This window comes from Cyprinodon tularosa, unplaced genomic scaffold (genome assembly GCF_016077235.1).
Source record: "Cyprinodon tularosa strain WSP-4 unplaced genomic scaffold, ASM1607723v1 ctg442, whole genome shotgun sequence".
NCBI lineage: Eukaryota > Metazoa > Chordata > Actinopteri > Cyprinodontiformes > Cyprinodontidae > Cyprinodon > Cyprinodon tularosa.
In genome coordinates this window covers 421,849-442,051 of record NW_024039166.1, presented here as the reverse complement: position 1 = coordinate 442,051, position 20,203 = coordinate 421,849, and the positions used below count along the sequence as shown (strand labels likewise).

The 20,203-nt window shown below is 39.7% G+C and overlaps 2 protein-coding genes across 2 annotated transcripts in view; one reads left to right on the top strand and one right to left on the bottom strand.

Annotated features, from left to right (window-relative positions):
• The first annotated feature begins 388 nt into the window (after positions 1 to 388).
• On the top strand, positions 389 to 4,444 carry eri1 (exoribonuclease 1). The gene is made up of 7 exons (XM_038300187.1): positions 389 to 739; positions 1,837 to 2,012; positions 2,092 to 2,308; positions 2,375 to 2,458; positions 2,544 to 2,653; positions 2,736 to 2,850; positions 4,018 to 4,444. Exons 1-7 carry the CDS (start codon positions 665 to 667, stop codon positions 4,258 to 4,260), a joined length of 1,020 nt encoding a protein of 339 aa, XP_038156115.1. The 5' UTR covers positions 389 to 664; the 3' UTR covers positions 4,261 to 4,444.
• A 1,340-nt stretch (positions 4,445 to 5,784) lies between these two features.
• lamb1b (laminin, beta 1b) overlaps positions 5,785 to 20,203 on the bottom strand; it is a 35,433-nt gene continuing 21,014 nt past the window's right edge. The window contains exons 18-33 of the mRNA XM_038300196.1: positions 19,113 to 19,258; positions 18,812 to 19,043; positions 17,601 to 17,758; positions 17,214 to 17,438; positions 14,705 to 14,922; positions 13,942 to 14,038; positions 10,382 to 10,751; positions 10,121 to 10,305; positions 9,389 to 9,630; positions 9,110 to 9,310; positions 8,893 to 9,037; positions 8,617 to 8,824; positions 8,186 to 8,327; positions 7,904 to 8,080; positions 7,650 to 7,809; positions 5,785 to 6,255 (exon numbers count right to left, since the gene is read on the bottom strand). Coding sequence (XP_038156124.1) covers positions 6,119 to 6,255; positions 7,650 to 7,809; positions 7,904 to 8,080; positions 8,186 to 8,327; positions 8,617 to 8,824; positions 8,893 to 9,037; positions 9,110 to 9,310; positions 9,389 to 9,630; positions 10,121 to 10,305; positions 10,382 to 10,751; positions 13,942 to 14,038; positions 14,705 to 14,922; positions 17,214 to 17,438; positions 17,601 to 17,758; positions 18,812 to 19,043; positions 19,113 to 19,258 — 3,043 coding nt within the window. The 3' untranslated portion in view covers positions 5,785 to 6,118. The remainder of the gene's footprint in view (positions 6,256 to 7,649; positions 7,810 to 7,903; positions 8,081 to 8,185; positions 8,328 to 8,616; positions 8,825 to 8,892; positions 9,038 to 9,109; positions 9,311 to 9,388; positions 9,631 to 10,120; positions 10,306 to 10,381; positions 10,752 to 13,941; positions 14,039 to 14,704; positions 14,923 to 17,213; positions 17,439 to 17,600; positions 17,759 to 18,811; positions 19,044 to 19,112; positions 19,259 to 20,203) is intronic.

Genomic DNA, 20,203 nt, shown 5'->3' with positions numbered 1-20,203 from the left:
CTTTAATATTCAAAGTTTCTTCTGTAACACTTTTAAATATTATCAGCGCTGATAGCCAACAAGACACGGATGAGTGCCGCTTCCACACTCTGATTGGTCAGAGCGTCATGTCTGTGACGCATTCACGGGAGCTGGAAAATTACAAATATTTCGTATAATTAAATTTATGGGGACGCCGCTGAAGATAAATATTACAACATATGAATAAATATAGATCATATATTTTTAAAACCCGACAATTAAAGTAAAACAAAGTTCGGGAAATACATCTTTAACTTTATTTGATTAAAATAATATATACGATATTATTACGTTTTAGTATTGTTAATTTGGTCATCCTCGTCGCTAGGGGGCGCTACGGTCTAATTTGTATTGGTTTTGGCGCAAAGCGGAAACAGTCTAGTGTGTTCAGTGTTGGAAAAATAAAGTTAAACACTGCAGCGGTTCGTCGGAAGAGACGTTTTCTCATAAATTTTCATTTATCTTATATTCTTTAAATTAATAAAGTCAAGCTGCTCCGCAATAGCATGCGGAGGCTGTATTTGGTTTTGAGGAAAACGTGATGTTGATCAGTATTAGCTAGTGCAGCTGTATTGTTTTGTGGTTTAATCTTTGTATTTTAATGACATTTGGCGGTGACCGTTTGGTGCTAACTTTGTTTTAAATGGATGAACACAAGGAGAATATTCAAGGGAAAGACGTGAACGTGAAGATGTCGGAGGGAACAGAAGATGGAAAGGTGAGTCCTTATATTTGAGCTCGCTTTACATTGTTAAAAAAAACGTTTTAAGTCTGGACAACAATATTTCTATTTCTACTACCTGCATTTAGTACATATTTTAGGTTTAGCTAGTTTAGTTAGTTTACAAGCTAACGAATCAAAGGTGTTTTTTTTGGACTGAGGTATCCAGGGGTGGTGATGATGATGATGATGATGTTCAACCTTATTCCTAATAAAGATCCAGCATGCACATTTACCCTAACCCAAAACTTCCTACACATTTAACAAGACCCTGAAGCATTTTTTTTTTTTTTTTTATGTTTAAAGCAAATATATGAATATATCATGGGGCTAAAAAGGATTTCCAGACTTTATTCTTCTTCCTTTTACCTGAAAGTTGTTTCTGTTTGTCCAGCCAGTATTTTATTTCTATACTTTGGTCATAAATCTGTTCATTTGTATATCATCTTGCTGTGGAAACCTATGAATATTTCCAGGATTTCTTTTATTAAAGGGTTGTTAATGATGAATGAGTAGAGGCTATGTAAAATCGATCAAAGGAAATCAGAATAGAATCAATCGATAATTTTTTTTTGTTTGCTTCAGTAATTCATTTAAAAATAAAACTCGACATGTTGTATATAAAACTCACATAAAGGTGTTTGTTTTTCATCTTTGAATATGACTTATAGCTAATAAGCAAAAAGTCTCTCAGAAAATAGAATATAAAACAAGATAAGAACAGATAAAATGATTTTCTGAGGTATTAAGGAAACTCAGGTTGCTTTATCATGGTATTTAGCTTCTCATCTTTACAGCACCACTGTTGAATCCAGTTTGGTGGCAAATTGTAGCGTGCTTATTGAGCTAACCTTTGCTACCTTTGAAGGTGTAAAAAGTTTCCTTATTTGGCTGGAAAGTGAAACCAGCATCTCCATAAAACCTTTTTTTTCAATGCCTCTTTGTTGTTTACCCTCATTATGGTCAGTCACTATTAACATCTGAATAGAATTCCTTTTTAATTGCAAAATCTGTGTTTCCTTTGCTGGAAGCTTGAATGATCTATTATATAAAGTCCTGAATAGTTGATTATTTCCAATTCATTCCTTCTTCAGACGAAACCCTGCAGCAGAATACAGCCGGATGAAGAAAATGCTCCTCAGACGTCTCAGTCCAACGGAGACTTCAGTCACCCAGTTTACAAAGAAATCGCAGTGGCCAACGGCCACATCAACCGCATGTCCAAGGACGAGCTGCGGATCAAGCTGGCAGAGCTGAAGCTTGACACCAGGTGAGTCTCTGTTGAGTCTCAGCTGCAGGAATCTCAGCATCCGATTCGATCGATCTGCCTTCTCTGTTTGTCCATGAAGAGGGGTGAAGGATGTGATGAAGAAAAGGTTGAAGAACCACTACAAGAAGCAGAAGCTGCTGCAGTCAGCTGCGGAGGGAGGGCCCACTGACACCTACTATGACTACATCTGCGTGGTGGACTTCGAGGCAACATGTGAAGAGGACAATCCCTCAGATTTCTTGCATGAGATCATCGAGTTCCCCATGGTCCTCATCAACACACACACCTTGCAAATTGTAAGTCCTGCTTCTTAATCACTTTAACTAAATAGTGGAGGATTATTAAACGCCATCTCGTTGCAGGTTGACACTTTTCAGGCATACGTGAAACCAGAGGTGAACCCGCAGCTTTCAGACTTCTGTGTGAAGCTAACAGGAATCACACAGGTCTGAGTTTGCCTTGCGTCTTTCTCTTCACCTCCATGTCTGACGGTGTAGCTGAAACTCTACGCTCTGTGTCTTTTGGCTCCAGCAAACAGTGGATGAAGCAGATCCGTTTCCAGAGGTCCTTCAGCGAGTCGTGGAATGGCTTCAGGAGAGGGAGCTCGGAACGAGATACAAATATGCCATCCTGACCGACGGGTGGGTTTGATTTCCGTCGTTACTTTCTGCTGAGTTTTGTGTTTCTCCCTCCTGCTGCTCTGATGGTTGGTGCCTTCTGCAGGGCATGGGACATGAGCAAGTTTCTCAACATCCAGTGTCGGATCAGCCGCATCAGATATCCTCAGTTTGCAAAGAAGTGGATCAATATAAGGAAGTCTTACTGCAACTTTTATAAGGTTTGTTACTCAGAGATGTGTAGAGAAATGGGGGTGGCCATGTTAGGCTGTTGGATCTGAGCGGTGGAAATGTTGGCTGCCTTTTAAAAATCTCATCAACCTGCAATCATTTTTTGTTTGTTTTAGAGTTAGAGCCAAATCACACATAGTGCTGCTTCTCTACCTAATATTATTGAATCTTGATGGTAGGAGATCTTTGTTTTTGTTGAGCATCAGAATCATCTGATGGTTCATCTTCAATCAGGATCCATTTCCATAAGTCTGATTCATCCTTGTATGTTTCCTTCTCTCCCCTCTACACAAATCCCTTTTCCTGTGTCACATCTTACTGTCTTTCCCTCCTGTCTTCCTTCCCTCTTTTCTTTGTTTGGTTTATTTCTATCCTGTCTGTAACCTCCCTCCCTCCTTCGCTTTCACATTCCTTACCTCCCTTCTAAATATCTCTCTGTCATCCATCCTTGCTCTTTCCTACCTTCTTTTGCCCATTTTGTCATTTTTCTTTCCTTCTACGTGTCCTAACCTTTTCCCTATTTTGTTCTTCCATTCTTGTCCCTAATGTTTTGTCTTTCCTTTCCTTCCTTCCTTTCTCCTTTTCTGTTTGTTGGATCCTTTCTTTCTAACCTTCCTTCTCTGTTCTTTCCATCATGCCTCCCTTTTTTATTGTTTTATATATTTCTGGTGTTTGCTATTTTCATATTTAGATTCTCTTTATGTTTAAGATCCAATAAAAGAACTAAAATATAAAATAATATATCTATTGACCAGCAGGAGGCACAAGGGTCTGCAAAAAGCACCATAATAAAATAAAAACTTTATTTTTTTTTTGCCCTGAACAATAAAACCTTTTTTTTTACAAAATAAAAAAGTTGGTTTAAATGTAACGGTCAAACTCCTGAAATCTATAAAATGTGTTCTTAAACTTTTGTTCTTATCAGTCCAACTAAAATTACAATCCTAAATGCTTGTTTGAGAGGATTGTTCCTCATAGATAAAACTGAAAATAATCTGAATTACGTGTTGAATGACAATTTTTAGACTCCACACTAAAATGTAGCCAGTTGTTTTTTCTATTGATGTCATAGTTATAGTGATATTTTGGGTACTTAACAGTGGGCTAACCCTCTGTGTGATGCTGTCCAATACTGATTTCTTTATGTTTTCCCCCAGGTCCCACGCATGCAGACCAAGCTTAGCACCATGCTGGAGAAACTCGGCATGAAATACGAAGGTCGTCCTCACTGCGGCCTGGACGACTCCCGTAACATCGCAAGGATAGCAATTCACATGCTGCAGGACGGATGCCAGCTGCGCGTCAACGAGCGCATGCACGGCGGCCAGCTGCTCTCGGTTCCCAGCTCGGCACCGGTGGAAGGAGCTCCGCCACCCCGTAACCCCGGCAGTAGAGATTAGAACCAGAAACTGTAACGATCCAGCCTTTTTAACCTGTACTCACCCACATCACTTGCAAAAGCAGAAAAGCACTTTAATTTGAGCTTAAAGCTGTAAGTGGAATCACTGTTTAAGATTAAGGAGGTCTCACTCTGACAGATTTCTTTTTCCACCTGTTGAATAAAATAAAATGATCATTTCTGCATGTGTGGAGCCTCTTCATTCTTACTAACCAATCAACAAATATTCATAAATTGAATGTTTGCACTTACATTCTGCATTTTAGATGGGGGGGAAAAAAAATTTCTAATCATGTTCTATCAAGATGTGTCTAAGTTAAATAATTGTAGCTTTACTTGGTTTAAATTCCATAAATCTATAAAATAAATTTCTCTGTTGATTGGAGAAAAAAATTAATTTATCAGAAACATAATTTTATTTACTTGATAAATTTAAGAATGTATCACCAAAGTATTAAATTAGTCGAATAACATCTCTTCTAGCTCCATGCTTGAAGTTGCTTATATTTTAAATACAGTTTTGCCTTCGAGTTAGATAACATTTGAATAGATGTAAGTACCTGTCTACGCTTAATGACATTAAATTTAACAATAACTGGTTAAAAAAATGTTTTCTGAAATCTAAACATTCCAGATTACGCTCCAAAAACAGAAATTGTATCTGACCAATCAGATGAAGGGGTTACTTTGCTCTTCGGTTATCGCTGCCTCACTAACGGTCTTGGCTTTATATACCTCCTACCGCAAGCGAGATTCTTCCCTCTGATTGGCTGGTTTCGTTTCTGTCCAATCAGCGTTCAGGGAAACGATGCCGTCGAATCGACTCTAAAATCAGACATTTTTCTTCCGATTTAACTGGTCTATTAATAACTTAGCTAACCCCCGCCTATAAACTGTCTCTCCCTTGATTGGCCAGTTAGATATTTTAAAGTCCAGTTTAAGGCATGATATATTGTATTCAAACCGTTTTAAGAAGTTTAGAAATTTAGCTTGGTACTTTATTAACAGAAGGACAGATTCGTCATACAGAAATACATTTAAGGTCTTTTTTTTCCTGTTTATAGCTAAACCTCGTTCTAAATAAATCATTTTTGGTCAATTTATTTCTTCGAGCAAAAATGTGTCCTCTGATTGGCCAGCTTAATTGATTGATTTCCGACTGTTCAATCAGCTTTAGGCACTCCAGTCAAATTGACCAATCAGAAGAGAGATTTTTTATTTATTTTTTTACGTCGCGTTTGGAGAACACCTAAATCATTATAAATCTTCAAATAGCTGCACAGATTTTATCTTTTGCTATCAATACTAGCCAATCGGAGAACAGAATGTATTGTTGTTTTAAGAGTCTCCTTAAAAATATAAATTTTACTCTGAATATAAATAGCTTACAGTTCTGTGTTAGAATTTTACCAAGAAGCATGAAACAAATGTATTCTGATTGGCTGGTTGATTGGTCACTGTCCAATCAGAATAGCCAGTTCCATTGTTATTAATAAACAGAGAGTATTAAATAAAATTGGCTCACTGATCAGATGATTTATTTATTTCCAAACACAGACAATCAAAACTTGTGGAAATGGTGTGATTTCACTTATTCAAACTGTTGTTTCTGCATATTAAAGCAATATTTATTAACAAACTTTGCACACATTAAGTACATACAAAGACAAACATTTATATATCATGCTTTGAGTGAAATTTTTGACATGGAGGTTTATTTATTTATTTTAACTCTGAGTTTTGAGGTTTAGTTTGGTTTTATTTTAGACTTATTTAAACATTTTTATTGTTTTGACAGTTCTGTGACAGGTCTGTGTTTAAAGACGTGGCTTAAGGTTTCCATGGGGATGCTGGTTTGGTCACTGACAGCTGCTGTACAGGGACACTTTGCTGCTGATCTCCTCCAGGATGAGGCGGGCGGTTCGCTCAAACTCAGCCAGCTCCTCAGCTTTCTTCTCCAGGAGCCGCTGGTTCTCTTCATAGGAGTTCTCCAGCTCTAGATAAAGCAAAAAAATAAAAGATAAAAGAGAGGTTTAAGTGGAAAAGAAGGACGAGAGATTTAATCTTCCTATGAGGAAATGTATTCAGTGTTATCGATCTTTACAAACTATGTGTTAAGTTACTTTTGAAGTTTTAAAACAAACACAAAAAATCTTTTGGAATGACAACACAGCAACCTAAGCTGTCTTCAAAACAAGAGTTAGGTGCACAACTTTAGTTTATTATAGATTTGATGTTAGCTTGTGGAGGAGCTGACCCAAGTGGCTGGGGAGAGGGACGTCTGGGCCTCCCTACTAAAGCTGCTACCTCCATAACCCGACCCCAACTAAGCGGAAGAAGATGGATGGATGGATGGATGGATGGATGGATGGATGGATGGATGGATGGATGGATGGATGGATGGATGGATGGATGGATGGATGGATGGATGTATGTTAGCTTGCATTCAATCACTTATGATTTCTGTTTGGCTTCATAGTCCAGCAGCAGCACCTCATTATATCTCAGTTTCAATCACCTGATCTTAGTTGTCCCTCTAGATCAAGCATCCCGAAAGTCGGTCCTCGAGAGCCGCTGCCTGGAAGTTTTTAAGGTTTCTCTGCTTTAGAACAGCTGATTCTGATGATTGCAGTTCAGCAAAAGCCTGTTAATCAACTATCAATGTAAATCAGCTGTGCTGGAACAGGGAAACCTCTAAGGCAACGTTCACACCGCAGGCCTTGACGCTCAATTCCGATTTTTTTTGTGAAATCCGTTTTTTTTGCGTAGACGTTCACATTTCTAAATATATGCGACGTGTATGTGATCTCCTGTGTGAACTGCAGTCATACAACGCGAGTGTCCTACATGCGCAGTAGAGGATGCAATGATGTCACAGGCCAGCGTGCTCTGTCTTAACGGAAATAAACATGGATGATAGTGCCGGAGCACATCTAGCAATCTTTCCCAACCATAAAAACACAGTCTTTTCAAGATGGTTAAAAATAAATACTGCTCTCCGTATCATCGTCCGCCATGGTTGTTGTTTTTCTTGCTGCTTCTTCATAGCAAGACCCAGAATAGTGACCTTTGTCGGGTATTAATGGCGTTCAGGTGGGATGAATCCGACCTGGCCGTTCAGACACAGGTCGCATTTGAAAAGATCAGATTCGTATCAGATTCAGGACCACATAGCAAAGTGGCCTGGGTCGCATTGAAAAAAAATATGGATCTGTGTTGTTCAGACTGCCATGAAAAGATCAGATACAGGTCCCATAGGGCCAAAAAAACTGATTTGGGTCACTTCAGGATGCAGTGTGAACGTAGCCTAAAACCAGCAGGACAGCGGCCCTCGAGGACCAACTTTGGGGATGCCTGCTCTAGATGAACTAAGTATCTGGAAGTAATTACCTTTAAGTTTCTGCAGTTTGCTGCTGCTCTCCTCGATCAGCTCTCTGGCTTCCCTCTGCAGCTCATCTGCTTTCCTCCTCGCCTGCAGCACCGACTCCCCCTTATCCCCCATTTCTTCCTCTACCACCTCTAGTTTTTCTTTAAGGTCCTCATCAAACTCCTGCTCAAAATAAGAAGTACAGATAAAAATGACAAAATCTTCACAAGAAATCTTCACTGCTGTAAAGAATCACAGGTTGGCAAACGACTTCGACCTTCTGAGCCTCCTCTGCGATCTGTTTGGCCCGGTCGGAGACCCGCTCTGCCGTTTCCACCTTCTGGTTCATCTCCAGGTCATTGTTCCTCAGCAGCATCAGTTCCTGCTCCAGCTTAAACAGACGGCCGGTGGCCTGGCTGACCTTCTGCTCTGATTCTGACGTCTCTGTTTCCATCTCAAAAATGCAAAACGACACATTTTTAGAAGAATGAGGCTCATTGGGTTAATTTAGCTGAGTTATTTTTTAGGGTTTTTACACTTTTTTCTTGATTAAACTCACAGAATTGACCAGATCGACTGTTTCTCTTGTGTTGTTCTGAGCCAGCTGGATGGCGTCCATGGCGACCCTCTGAGCGCGCTCAGTCTCTTCTAGGGCTGCTTTCACTGATTCTGCCGTCTCCTTCAGAAGTAACGCCCCCTCACTAACAGAAAGAAAACCACGATTAGATCTACAGACACAAATAAGACAGTTTCTTATGTTCTAATGCATTTTTGCTCACATCTTTACATTTGCTTCAGATTTTCTTTCATGTTTTCTGTATTTCCCTCATTCTTGATTTTATTGATGCTCAAAGATGACATTTTTAATCCAAAACAGCATCTCTTAGATCTTTTTTTTTTTCAGAGGAAAAAATGTGACCAATCAAAGCCGTTATTACAGTGTTCAGTATGTGTGGGTATGAATGGTACATTCCAAACGTGGAGAGTTACCTCGCTGATTTGGCCTGAGTAAGGAGAGACTCTGCACTTCGGATGTCCTCAGCGCTCTCCCTCAGGATCTCCTCCACGCTGGTCAGACTGCCGACCTTCTCCCTGATCTCATTGGTCAGCTCCTGCAGTTTCTCCGCCGACGTGGGCATCTTCAACGCCAGCACCTCGTTGGCCACGGCCTCGATCACAGAAGCATCTGCCTTTTCGTCTGGAACGAAGCAGCTGTTATTTAGCTCTCTGAAACGCGTTCAGCTGAAGAGATAGCGATAAACTCACTGGTCAGAAGATCTCGTATCTCTTTGATGAGGTCACGGAGCTGCTCGTTGCTCTGCTCTACTCTCTCTTTGCTGTGATTGGATGAGATCAGCACCTCTATGGCCTTAGCCTTGGCCTCATTAGCGCGGATGTTTGCTTCCCACACCTGAAGTAAAGACATCCTCCTATCGCCTTTGAACAGATGGATAGATGCTACTAATAAAAGACCTGCACTCACCATCCTAGAGAGCTTGTCCACCTCCTCCATAGCTTGCTGGATCTCCTGCTCCAGGTTCTGGGAGGATTTCAGGGTGGTTTGAGAAGTCGTGACAAAACCGCCGCAACCATCTCCTCCACAGTGATGCCCTCCATCTTCCCTGACACAACCGAATCCTCCGCACTGAGAGCAGCTTTCCCCTTCAGCTGAGCTGCCACATGTCTATATGACCATCGCAATAACAAAGAGGTGTATAACCAGCTGAGGTGGAGGATAAAGACAACATGCTCTGTTACTCACCTTCTCACTAAGCGGGGATAGGTCGAAGGTTTCCAAATCTTTGGACAGTTTATCCAGCTTCTGAGAGTTTCTTTGGTGTTTTCGGTCAAACTCCTTCTGACTGCTGCTCAGTTTGTCCTCAGTGGCTTTCCGTAATGCAGCCGACTGTTCCACGGTGTTGCCCGGATCACTGGTTGCAGCCTGAGAGTGTAGCTCTGCAGCTTTGGACTCGCCATGTGCAGCAGAGATTGTGCTCATAGCTCCTACAAGCCATACCGTTAAAAAAACAACAGCACATTTTACATTTTTAAAATTTTTTTAAACAAATGCCATCTAATTTTAGAGCCAGGGAAACGCTAAAAGTTGATCTCTTTGTTCATGAGTATTTGTTTAGAGGTCCACTGGACAAATTTGCTCAAATAAAAAGGAATTAAAACAACAACAACAAAAAAATTAAAAAAAATAAAAATGTCTGAGTTCCTGCAGGTCCAAGTAGAAGCTTAAAGGTTAAAGATCACTGAATGAATGGATAAAGGATTGAAGTAAAACTCTTTCTTCTAAGAATATGACAAAAATGACGGAGTCTGATTTAAATCCACCGTAAGATATCTGGAATCAAGTCAAGAACTTAACCAGACAGAAATACTGAAAATGAAGCAACTCACAAAACATCCATTTTCCTTTAAAAGCTGCTGAACTCTAACGTACTACGCCGTAAATCATATCAGGGTTGTGTGGGAGTTCCTTTCTCACCCTGGATGTTGGCGTTCTTGATGTTTTGCACCTGCTGTCTGAGCTCTTCTACGCGTTGCTGCAGCTTCTCAGCCTCATCAGTCAATTCTTCTAAGTTTGTGTCTGTGAGGTTTTTTTCTTGAAAAGCAAAGATTAAATTTCCCTCGGTCGTGTTCAGCTTTCCGTTGAGGAATGACATCAATCCACTGAAATGATACAAGATTAAAATAAAATGTCTGTTTGTTTTTTTGTTTTTTTTTATGTTTAGACATTTTTACATACGTAATCTGATGCATCACTTCTTGGACATTTTCCAGCTTCTCTCCGGCCGTCTTGTTCTCCACTATCTCCCTGACAGCCTTGGCGTTTCTCTCCAAACTGTTGATCAGCTCCTTGTACGGCGCCGTCACTCCAGCCGTCAGCAGCTCATCAACCCGGGCCTCCAGCCGACGAGTCTGATTGGTCAGCTCGCCAACCACAGCGTCCCAGATGGGGAAGCACTGGTGGCAGGGTTCACAGTTAGGGAACTCTCCCTTGTAGCCCCTGGCACACTGGTCACAGCGAGGGCCTGAAAAGCTTTCCATGCAGGTGCACTGCCCTGTGGCTCGATCACACTGCTCGCTGGATATTCCTCTGGAGTCGCAGTCACAAGCTGGAATCATCAAAGGAAACACAAAAGTTCAGCTTTTAGGCTTCCTGTTTCAACACTAAACTATATCTGAGGATTCATTTATGACAGAAGTTACTTTCTAGAACTTACAGGCTGCTCAACAACTTATTGCTCCTTTAAGACATTTTTACTTACTTTCCTGAAACTTTTGAGTTCCTTTCCTAGAACTTGGAGGGTTATTTTATGAATCTCCTGTAATTTCTTTTAAACTACAGCTTAATTTCATGGAGTTTTGAGGCTTTTTCTATATATTATAGAAGCAAGAGAGCCTCTTTATCAGGTTACTTATAATTTTGAGATATTATAGTTACTTTCCAGAACTTTAAGTTATTTTTCTTGAACTCAAAGTTAAAATCACAACAGGTTTTTGCAGACTTGACTGTATTTCCTTAAATACAGCTTATATTCAATCTCTATAGCGCCTCCCTCAAGTGATTCAGCCCCCCCCATCCCCCGTAATTGACACTTATGCACTATTTTTGCACACCACGCATAACTTTACTAGGATTTTCACTTTATTTGGATTTAGTTTTTTACATATGCATAGATATACATACAGATATATATTCAGAAGGGCTATATGTGTATATATTTTATCTCTTTTATTTTTTATTCTTATTTTTTACCTTTATTATATTGTATAGTTGGATGTGTGTTATATAAAACTGTATCTGGAGCGTGTAACAAAAGTAATTTCCCTCTGGGATTATTAAAGTATTTCTGATTCTGATTCTAAATAGTTTTTTTTTTAAGACTTACTAAAATAGTATTTTCTAGGGCTGGGCTGTATAATCAGCTAACATTACTTTACAGAACTTGGAAGTTTTCTGTATCCTACAGGCTATTAAACAAAAAACAAAAAACAAAAAAAAAGAATAACTTTGTGAATAGAGATATTTTTGCATATATTATCTCCTGCATTTGTCTTTCTTAAATTAGAAGCTATCTTAGAGTACATACAGGCTACTGTAGGGAAACTACTATTGGGGTGATGTGTCACTTAACATTTTCTTTAAATTAGAAAAGTACATAAAAACTGTGCAGTTATTTTCCTAAACTTCTAAGTTGCATTTTTTTAACTAAGAGTGTACTGCGGTTTCTTTAACATTATGCATTTATTTTTGACTCAGTCCTCTCTGGGTTTAGCAACACAGTTATCTTTTCTGAAACTTACAGGTTACTTTATGGAAATTTCTGGCTATTTTGGAGAATCTCTTTGTCTTTAAGAGTTAACAGAATGAGGCTGCTTTATGCAGACTTGTAGCTCGGTAGTAATAACACTTCCAGGAGCTTAGAGGTTACTTTCCAGAGAACACTGGTTACTTTCTGTTACTTATAGCTTGTAAAACTGGAACATAAACATCATTATTAATACATAAAAAGTATTGTTGGTGATCTTTAGGTAGTACGCATATAATTGTATCCGGGTTATTTATATAATTTAAAAATTTCAAGTTACTCTTAAGGATTTCCCGGAACTTTTTTAAATAGACGTTTAATGTAACTTTGGACTGTAAGTCCAGAATTACAAAACTAAAAGATTAGCTGATTTTATCTATTTCGTAGATAAGATTGCAGGATGCCCTGACTGTTCAATTGAATTCAGCTCATTTCTATAGCACCAACTCACAACACATGTCATCTCAAGGCACTTTACAGTTCACCAGATCATACAGTAAAATTGATTGAGAGTTTTCTATGTAAGGAAAACTAGTTGATTGCATCGACTCACTGACTCAAAGACAATCCCTCACACAAAGCATGCTTGTAGCGAAAGTGGAGAGGAAAAACTCCCTTTTAACCTTGAAGAAACCTCCAGCAGAACCAGGCTCAGTGTGAACGGCCATCTGCTGAGGCCGACTGGGGTTCAAGGAGACAGAAGCTGAGATACAAAAAGCAATTGTAGAAGGCGGCCCTGTCCAGGAAACACACAGCCAGCCAGTCACAGTCAGAGAAACAGGACTACACTGAAAAACAGGCAAATCTCCAACATCTATAAACAAGGGCGTTGATGGAAGCAGCACAGCTGATATTTCTCTCCAGGATGGAGTCACAGCCAAACAGGAACAGATGAGGTGTTGAGTTTGTTTTCAATACGTGGGTTACATTTCTTAATGAATTGGAACATTTAAGGCTTGGATAGTTACCTCTGTGTTTTAGGAAAGTATCAGCTTTAAGAAAGAAAACAAAGTGTTTCAAAAAGCCCAGAGAACGATTGCTCAAGAACGTCTGGCTGCCAAGCATCAAACTGGGGCGACTTCATTTCAACACTTTATCTGCAGTAAGTAATCTTAGACTTGAATACAAAAAGACGTTTACCTCTTTAACCTCTTATTTTGGGTCTTTACAGAAGAAAATAACAAACACAGTTTCCTTCCTTCCTTTGAAAAGGAGGATGTCTGAGTCAAGCAAAAGGAATGCAACGTTTTAAACATCTATAACACAAAAAAAACAAAAAACTAAAAGAAATGTTTTCTTCCTGTAAATATATTACACTCTTACATCAGATTAAAGTTTAAAATCTTCACATTATAACTAATGGCACATTTTTGAGACAAAATCAGAGCAAAGAATATCTCTCCCACTCATTTCTCACACCGTTCCCATGAAACAGGAGCATTGCTGAGTTGTCTGTGCAGAAAGGAAGCAGCTTACAGCTGGTGAAGCAGCTCCATAGAACCAGGATGGGTGCAGCTGGAGTATATTACCCAATCCTGGGACCTTTAAGTGTTGCTCCGTGACAAAACAGGGATGCTTGGGAATCTTGGAGCGCATCTGGTTCTCATGATGTAGTTTCTCCATTATCCATCCCACTTATTGCCATGTTTTCGACTTTTTCTTTCCAGCTACTTTGCTACACGGAGTTGGAAAAAAACTGTAAAATGCAATAAACACCTCAGACACACGAGGGACTTTTTATTCTATTTAAAAAAATAATATATTACCCTTTCTGATTTGGCCTTTACCTTGTTTGGTTAAACTGGAAGAAATTGGATTAAATTAGCTTTTTATTTTGTTTGACACGAAGGGAAGGTTCCCTAAATTCCACTGAGTAAATCAGATATTTGACTTGGCCCATACCTTCCTTGAACCCGACTGTGTTCGTCAGTGTAAATTAACATTGTATGAGCAAATTAACTCTCTCATATGTCCTGAAGAGATAAAGTCCTACCGTGACATTCGACCTCTGGATCTCCCCAGAACAGCTCTTTGCATTCTCTACACGTCCTGCCACCGAATCCTGGTTCGCACACACACTGACCCGTAACCTACAGGAAGGCAGCAACACAACACGCTCAATTCCACACATTTTCGACCTCCCACTGAGCAGCTCAGACATTTTCTGCATATTTTAATGCTTCTTGTTTGACATATAGAGATGCTAGAGCTTTATAGTTTGTTAACACTCAACGGTCCTGAAAAATGATGTGTATTCAGTTGTTCCACTGTGTATCAAGATACTTCCTTCCTCTGCTGGAGAGAATCCAGTAAACACAGAGATCTCAATGTTCGTAGGTGGCTGGAAGCTCCATTTTTTTATTAGGCACTTGTAGGTTTAAATAAAAGAAGTTAAAGAGGAGCAGGAAGCAAAGGATTTCCCTTAGAGTCAATATATCAAAGGAGTAACATAAACAAAGGTCGAGCTGTTTAGTGGGGAACATAACAGGACCCTGCTGTTCCCCCTTTGATACTGATGTTTGGGAAACGTAAATCCCCATGATAGCCTCCATATGGGAAAACTTTAGCTCTCATGCTGATTTCACAGATAATTTCACATTTTCTCTGCTGAGAACATGGGCTTATATTCAATATAATATAACGGTTCTCAGTTTGTTTGAATCAGAGAAAAAAAAACTTCAGCACAGTCAGAAACAAACCCTAGTCCTCAGCATGGATACCCAAACATTTATGTAATCAGTGCAGCTCTGGCTCACCTCATTGCAGGAGGAGCTGACAGAGTGGACGGGGTCGCAGTCGCAGCGCTGGCAGCCCGTCCCACTGGCGATGTTCCACGTGTTGGGAGCGCACTGGTCACAGTTCTGTCCAACCACGTTGGGCTGGCAGGAACACTGGCCGCTGCGCTGGTCACACCGGCAGTCATCAGGGGACGAACAGACGTACGGTAGCGTCCCCATAGGGTCACACATGCACTCTTTTAAAAAAGACAGGATAAAATATTCACATCAGTGGATCATCCCTCATATTATCACTTCTTAGGAGCCAGACTTCCTTGGAATCTATTAAAACAATACTTTCTGAATGTATTCTCAGTTTCTCCAACCATCCACTACATATAACACAGTCACCAGACTTTGAAAGTAATCGTTAGGGTCCAGGTTGCAGGTGTTGCTTCACTTCCAGAGAGTACCAGGTTATTCATCAATGCATGATAGAGATCAGTCCCTGAAACTAAGCTCTAACCTTTAAAAACGAACCTGTACATTCAAAGAACATAGATTAACCCTGACAGCTGAGGGTAAGATTTCTTACACCTGTTAGGAATCCAATGGGTTCCCCAATGGGTTCCAATGGGTTGCTTTTGGGTTTTTTTTTCACCACTAGATGGTGCCCTGTCCTCGTTTGGGCCTCCTCGCACACCTGAGGCTCCTTGGGTCATCACCAGAGGAGTATTTGAGCAGCGGGCTGTCACTACCTTGATGCCAGAGTGTTTGCCAGTATTGGGTACTGTAGCCAAACTGAGATTAGCTGAGTCTAACCTTTAGCCTTGTCTTTCTGAGTCTAAGCTTGCTTTGTCTTTGTTCTCCGGCAGGAAGCCTTCCTGATCTACTGGATAAGCCTGGATCTTCTTCAACCCTGGAAGGATAAACTGAGTCACAATTGAGCTAGGGAAACCTCCACATGATCCATTCAAGTCCTCTACAGGAAAACCCGGTGACAGTCCGCTCTTTTGCTACGCTGGACCCAACGTTAGTCTGCCTGTCCGCCCTCCAACGAGTTCTCTCATCTCTGGATAAGCCCCCACAAACTGGATCCAAAGATTAACCAAGAGTCCCCCAAACGCGAGTGTCTCTCTTGCAAATTACAAGCCTCAGTTATTTTTCCTACGGTCCCTAAACTGATCATTGTGATCTCCGCTTCAGAGTTTCCTGTTCCGGTTCACCAGTCCGCTGAGGTCCAACATGGTTACCCAGCTGTATATCTCTCAGTCTGTGTTTTTGTAAACCACAATAAACCTGTTAACTTTTTCCCTTGGCTTCTTAATGTGTTTCTGCATGTTGGTCAGATCCTTAAAGCCCATCATGACAACACCTAAATCAACTGCATCTGCTGACCAAGGGTTTATTGGCTTGTGGTCAGTGGAAGTTCTAAGCAAAATTTACAAGAGGTGCCAGAGTAGGGCGAGTGTTTTTCATGAGGGCCACTGAACAAAAGAAAAAGAAACAAGGCAAGAACAAATCATTTACTATATTAAGTCAGCACAAAGCCAAGGATGCAGACTCCTGATCTAACAGATGAAAACTCTAATTACTATCATAGATATATAGATCATATTTCCCTGCCATGTTTGTTTAGCCCTAATCCTAACATCAGTGAATTTAAAACCTGAACCTAGCATTTATTTTTAAAAGAACCTGCTCTTTCATGTAGGACTTACCCTGACAGTTGGCTTAATACCTTAATAAATGATCTATTTACCTTTTAAATGTTGTAGATGCAATTTATAAACAAATCAAACATTAATAAATGATATGTTAATCATTAATAAATGTTCTCTTTACCTATTTTAAAAGACGTTATGATGGTGATATGATGGTAAAGTGTAACCAAATCTCCTAAAGTTAGTGAATTCTGCCTTAATTTTAGCAAGTAATTACGATGATCTGTCAAAAGAAAGAAACTGTATTTTTGCTCTTACAATTCCATATATATTTTTGTACTTGAAAGGATGAAGGTTTTTTTCTTATTTCAAACATAAATCCTCTTACTCCATTGGGAAAATATCTAACTTAGTTGCTCAAATCAATTAATTGCCGTTGGTGTATGCAATTTTCAAACACTGTTTTGTGCCTGCAAAAGCTTTATAAATGATTTCTGGCAAAGTAAACTAAAAATTCTGGGAATTACCTTTTGGGTTTGGGAATTTTTCCCTGTAATTTCCCAAAAAGTTACCTTTTAGCTCCAGAAGAGCAGCCACTAACTGCTAGTAACCACATGTGTCCACCCTCTAACAGCAAGATGCAAAAAGACATGGAGAAGAACAACACTTAAACCTCTTAAAGCAATAAATACCACCCATAAATTAGACCAGATATTGGTTTGTTTGAGGAATCACTGCTGAAGATCTGAACTTAATAGTTCCAGGATTGTCTGGCTCCTTAGAAGCAAATTAAAGAAACAATAAAAGAGTTCTCTGTACAGCATTGATTTGTCCTATTTAAAACAAAGGTTGGTCACAGAGGTTTTCTATGAATCTATACCCACTCCTGCAGCTCTGTGTTGCAGCATTGCCGTAATACCCCGGCTTGCAGTGCTGGCATGAGTGGCCCTGCGTGTGGTACAGACATTTGAGACAGGCGCCTGTACGGACGTCGCAGGATCCGGGGTCATGCATGTCGATGTTGTTGTTACAATCACAAGGCGTGCAGCGGCCCCCAGGAATGAGAGGGTTCCCATGATAACCTGGGGCACACTCATCACACCTGGTTCCTGGAGAGGGAAAGAAAATATAATTAAAAAAAGACAAAAAAAAACATGCTGATTACAAGGGAAGCAGAGGAGGCATTTGGGTTAGCACCTCTTGTGAAAACATGATGACGAAAAAAAAGTGTTGCTTGTATGTAAACTAATCTGTAAAAAGTGTTTACGCACCTTTGTATCCGTGGCTGCATACACACACCAGCTGATTGGTTAAAAGATAACAGCTGTCCGCAAACTGCCGACCACTGCGGGGGCCGTCCGGACACATGCAAGGACGACAGTGGCCCCCTGACCCCAGCTGTGGGTCACCATGGTAACCATTTATACACCTGGAAAATAAAATTAGTATCTTGGCAAATTTTCTCCAATTTCTTTTGATTAACTGTATCAATTATTAGCAAACAAGAAAAATAATCACTGGATCTGTGAGATAATTAAGACTCGCCCTCTGATTCAGTCTAAACATGCAGCTCTACTAAAATGTGGAGTTCACCAAGGCTCCATGCTCGGCCCCCTTTATTTTCCTGTGTAGCCTGCGTTAGAGGAAAGGTTTAAATAGTTTTGAAATGTTCAATGATTTTTATTTTACCTAGTTTTAACTTCTGAATTTTCAGTCCAATTTCAGATTGAATTTGTGTTTAACATTTGTCAGCTAGTTAAGTTTTTCATTTTTGAAAATGCTTAGTTTAGCTTTTAGTCGTTTAAGTTATAATTTTAATGTAATACAACTTACATATGATAGGACTAAAAAATAAAACCTAAAACCATTGAAATTAAATCCAAGATAAAGACAGATGGCTGCAGCAACACAAATGACAAAAACCTACCTGACTGTCATACCTGCCAAAAAGTGTGTTTTAGCGGTCTATTTTCTTTTATTTCAGTTCGAAAAAATGTTTTTTTAATTCTAGTTTTTATCATTTCGTTACTTTATGATTATAATCTTGGTCAGATTTTTATTTTTTTCACTTCTGTGTGTTTAATTTTCAGATGACTATTAAACATGAATCTTGTAGCTTAATAAAAGACTGGCTGAATGAAAGATCATAAAAGGTGTACCTGATGCTGCAGCCCAGTGGGCCATGCAGCCATGTTTCTGCCTCTAGTTTTTAAAAATTCTTTTCACAAACTTTTTTTATGTGCTTTTTGTATTTCACGGCAACATTAAAGGTGAAAGATAGGATGTATTTCACAGGAAGCACCGAAAAACATTTTTTCCTTTGTCCTCCATAACTACAGCTACAGCTATCCCAAATACATAACACAGCTAACAGAATTGATAATGTTATTTTGATCAGTTAGTTCTTATAGCCATCCCTAAAAGGTAAAATATTTAATATTTAAACTGACATAAAGATAACCGGTTGTGATCTTTGTTGTACCTCTCACAGTGATGTCCGGTGGTGAAGTCTCTGCAACCCTGACACTCTCCGGTCTGAGGGTGACAGTACTCGCTGTGGCCATTACATTGGCATGGTCGGCACTGGGGGAAGCCCCAAAAACCTGGCAAGCAGTGGGAACACTGGCGTCCAGTGGCTCCTGATACGCACTCACACTGACCAGTTGACTCGTGACAGAAAGGTGTGACCGAGCCGATGGGGTCGCAGTCACAAGCTGGGGGATAAATTAGGATTAACCAGAGGAAACTCTGAACGTCACACAGCAGGGATTAATGAAACTCACATCTGCAACCAGCAGGACTGAATGAGAATGTAGCCGGAGCACAGTGGTCACAGTTTCTGCCGATCACGTTGGGACGACAGCGACACTGACCGCCGCTTGGCTCGCACACGGTGCTGATAGAACCCTGAGGGTCGCAGTGGCAACCTGGGTGAGAAGACGGGAGAAAGTAGAGAGATGGGAGAGTCTGATGACTGAACTATTGAGGATTCTAAATAAAATAACAGCATCATTTGTTCTTTTTCCAAGAGCAAAGGGCAAAACAAATTATTTTCTTCCAAGAACTGATTTGCTATTCCTTGCAGACTATTTTAAACATATGTTCGGTAATAGCTTTTTTTGTTTGTTTAGTGCTCCAGAAAATGTTAATTTTCTGTGCTGTGGTTAGACTTAGACTTAATCTCAACTTTATTAAATGCTTGGGATTATCCCTTTGGGGGAAATTCTGGTTCCAGTAGCTACTGTAATTTAGAGTACAAAGAGTTAAAGCAAGATGCCATTAAAGATAAAAATACCACAGACAATATTGTTTTTGTAAATTAAATTCACTCAAGTGAATTAAATTCACGAAGACAAGCTTTGATTCTGCAGCTGTAGGATAAAATAAAATAGTGGCAAGAAATGAAATGAAAAGAAAAAAGCCAAGTGGGGACATGAAACATGTAGAATAAGGTCATCTGGTCACATGAGACAAAAAATAAAAATTTCTCTATGGAGTGGATTACCCCGAGCACATTACCTTTAGTAACATTCCCACTGTAAAACACAGTAGCGGCAGTATGGTGGTAAGGTTGATGGAGAGGTTGTGGAATTCATAAAGCAGCTTTATTTTTATTCCTTACAATTTCTATTTCAAACTATATTTAAGGTATTAGACTAAAAGAGAGTGAGGAGCAAAGATTTTTCGTCGTGTTACTCAAAACAATTTGGAAACTATACAACTAATAAATTAAAAAAAATCTTCCCATTTAAAATTATGCACAAGTTTCTGCTGGTTTACTATATAAATAAATACCCTTTAAAGTTTAGGGCTGTAATGTTCAAAGGGGTATGAATAATTTATATCTATCTGTAGCTCACCTTTTGTTTCTAAA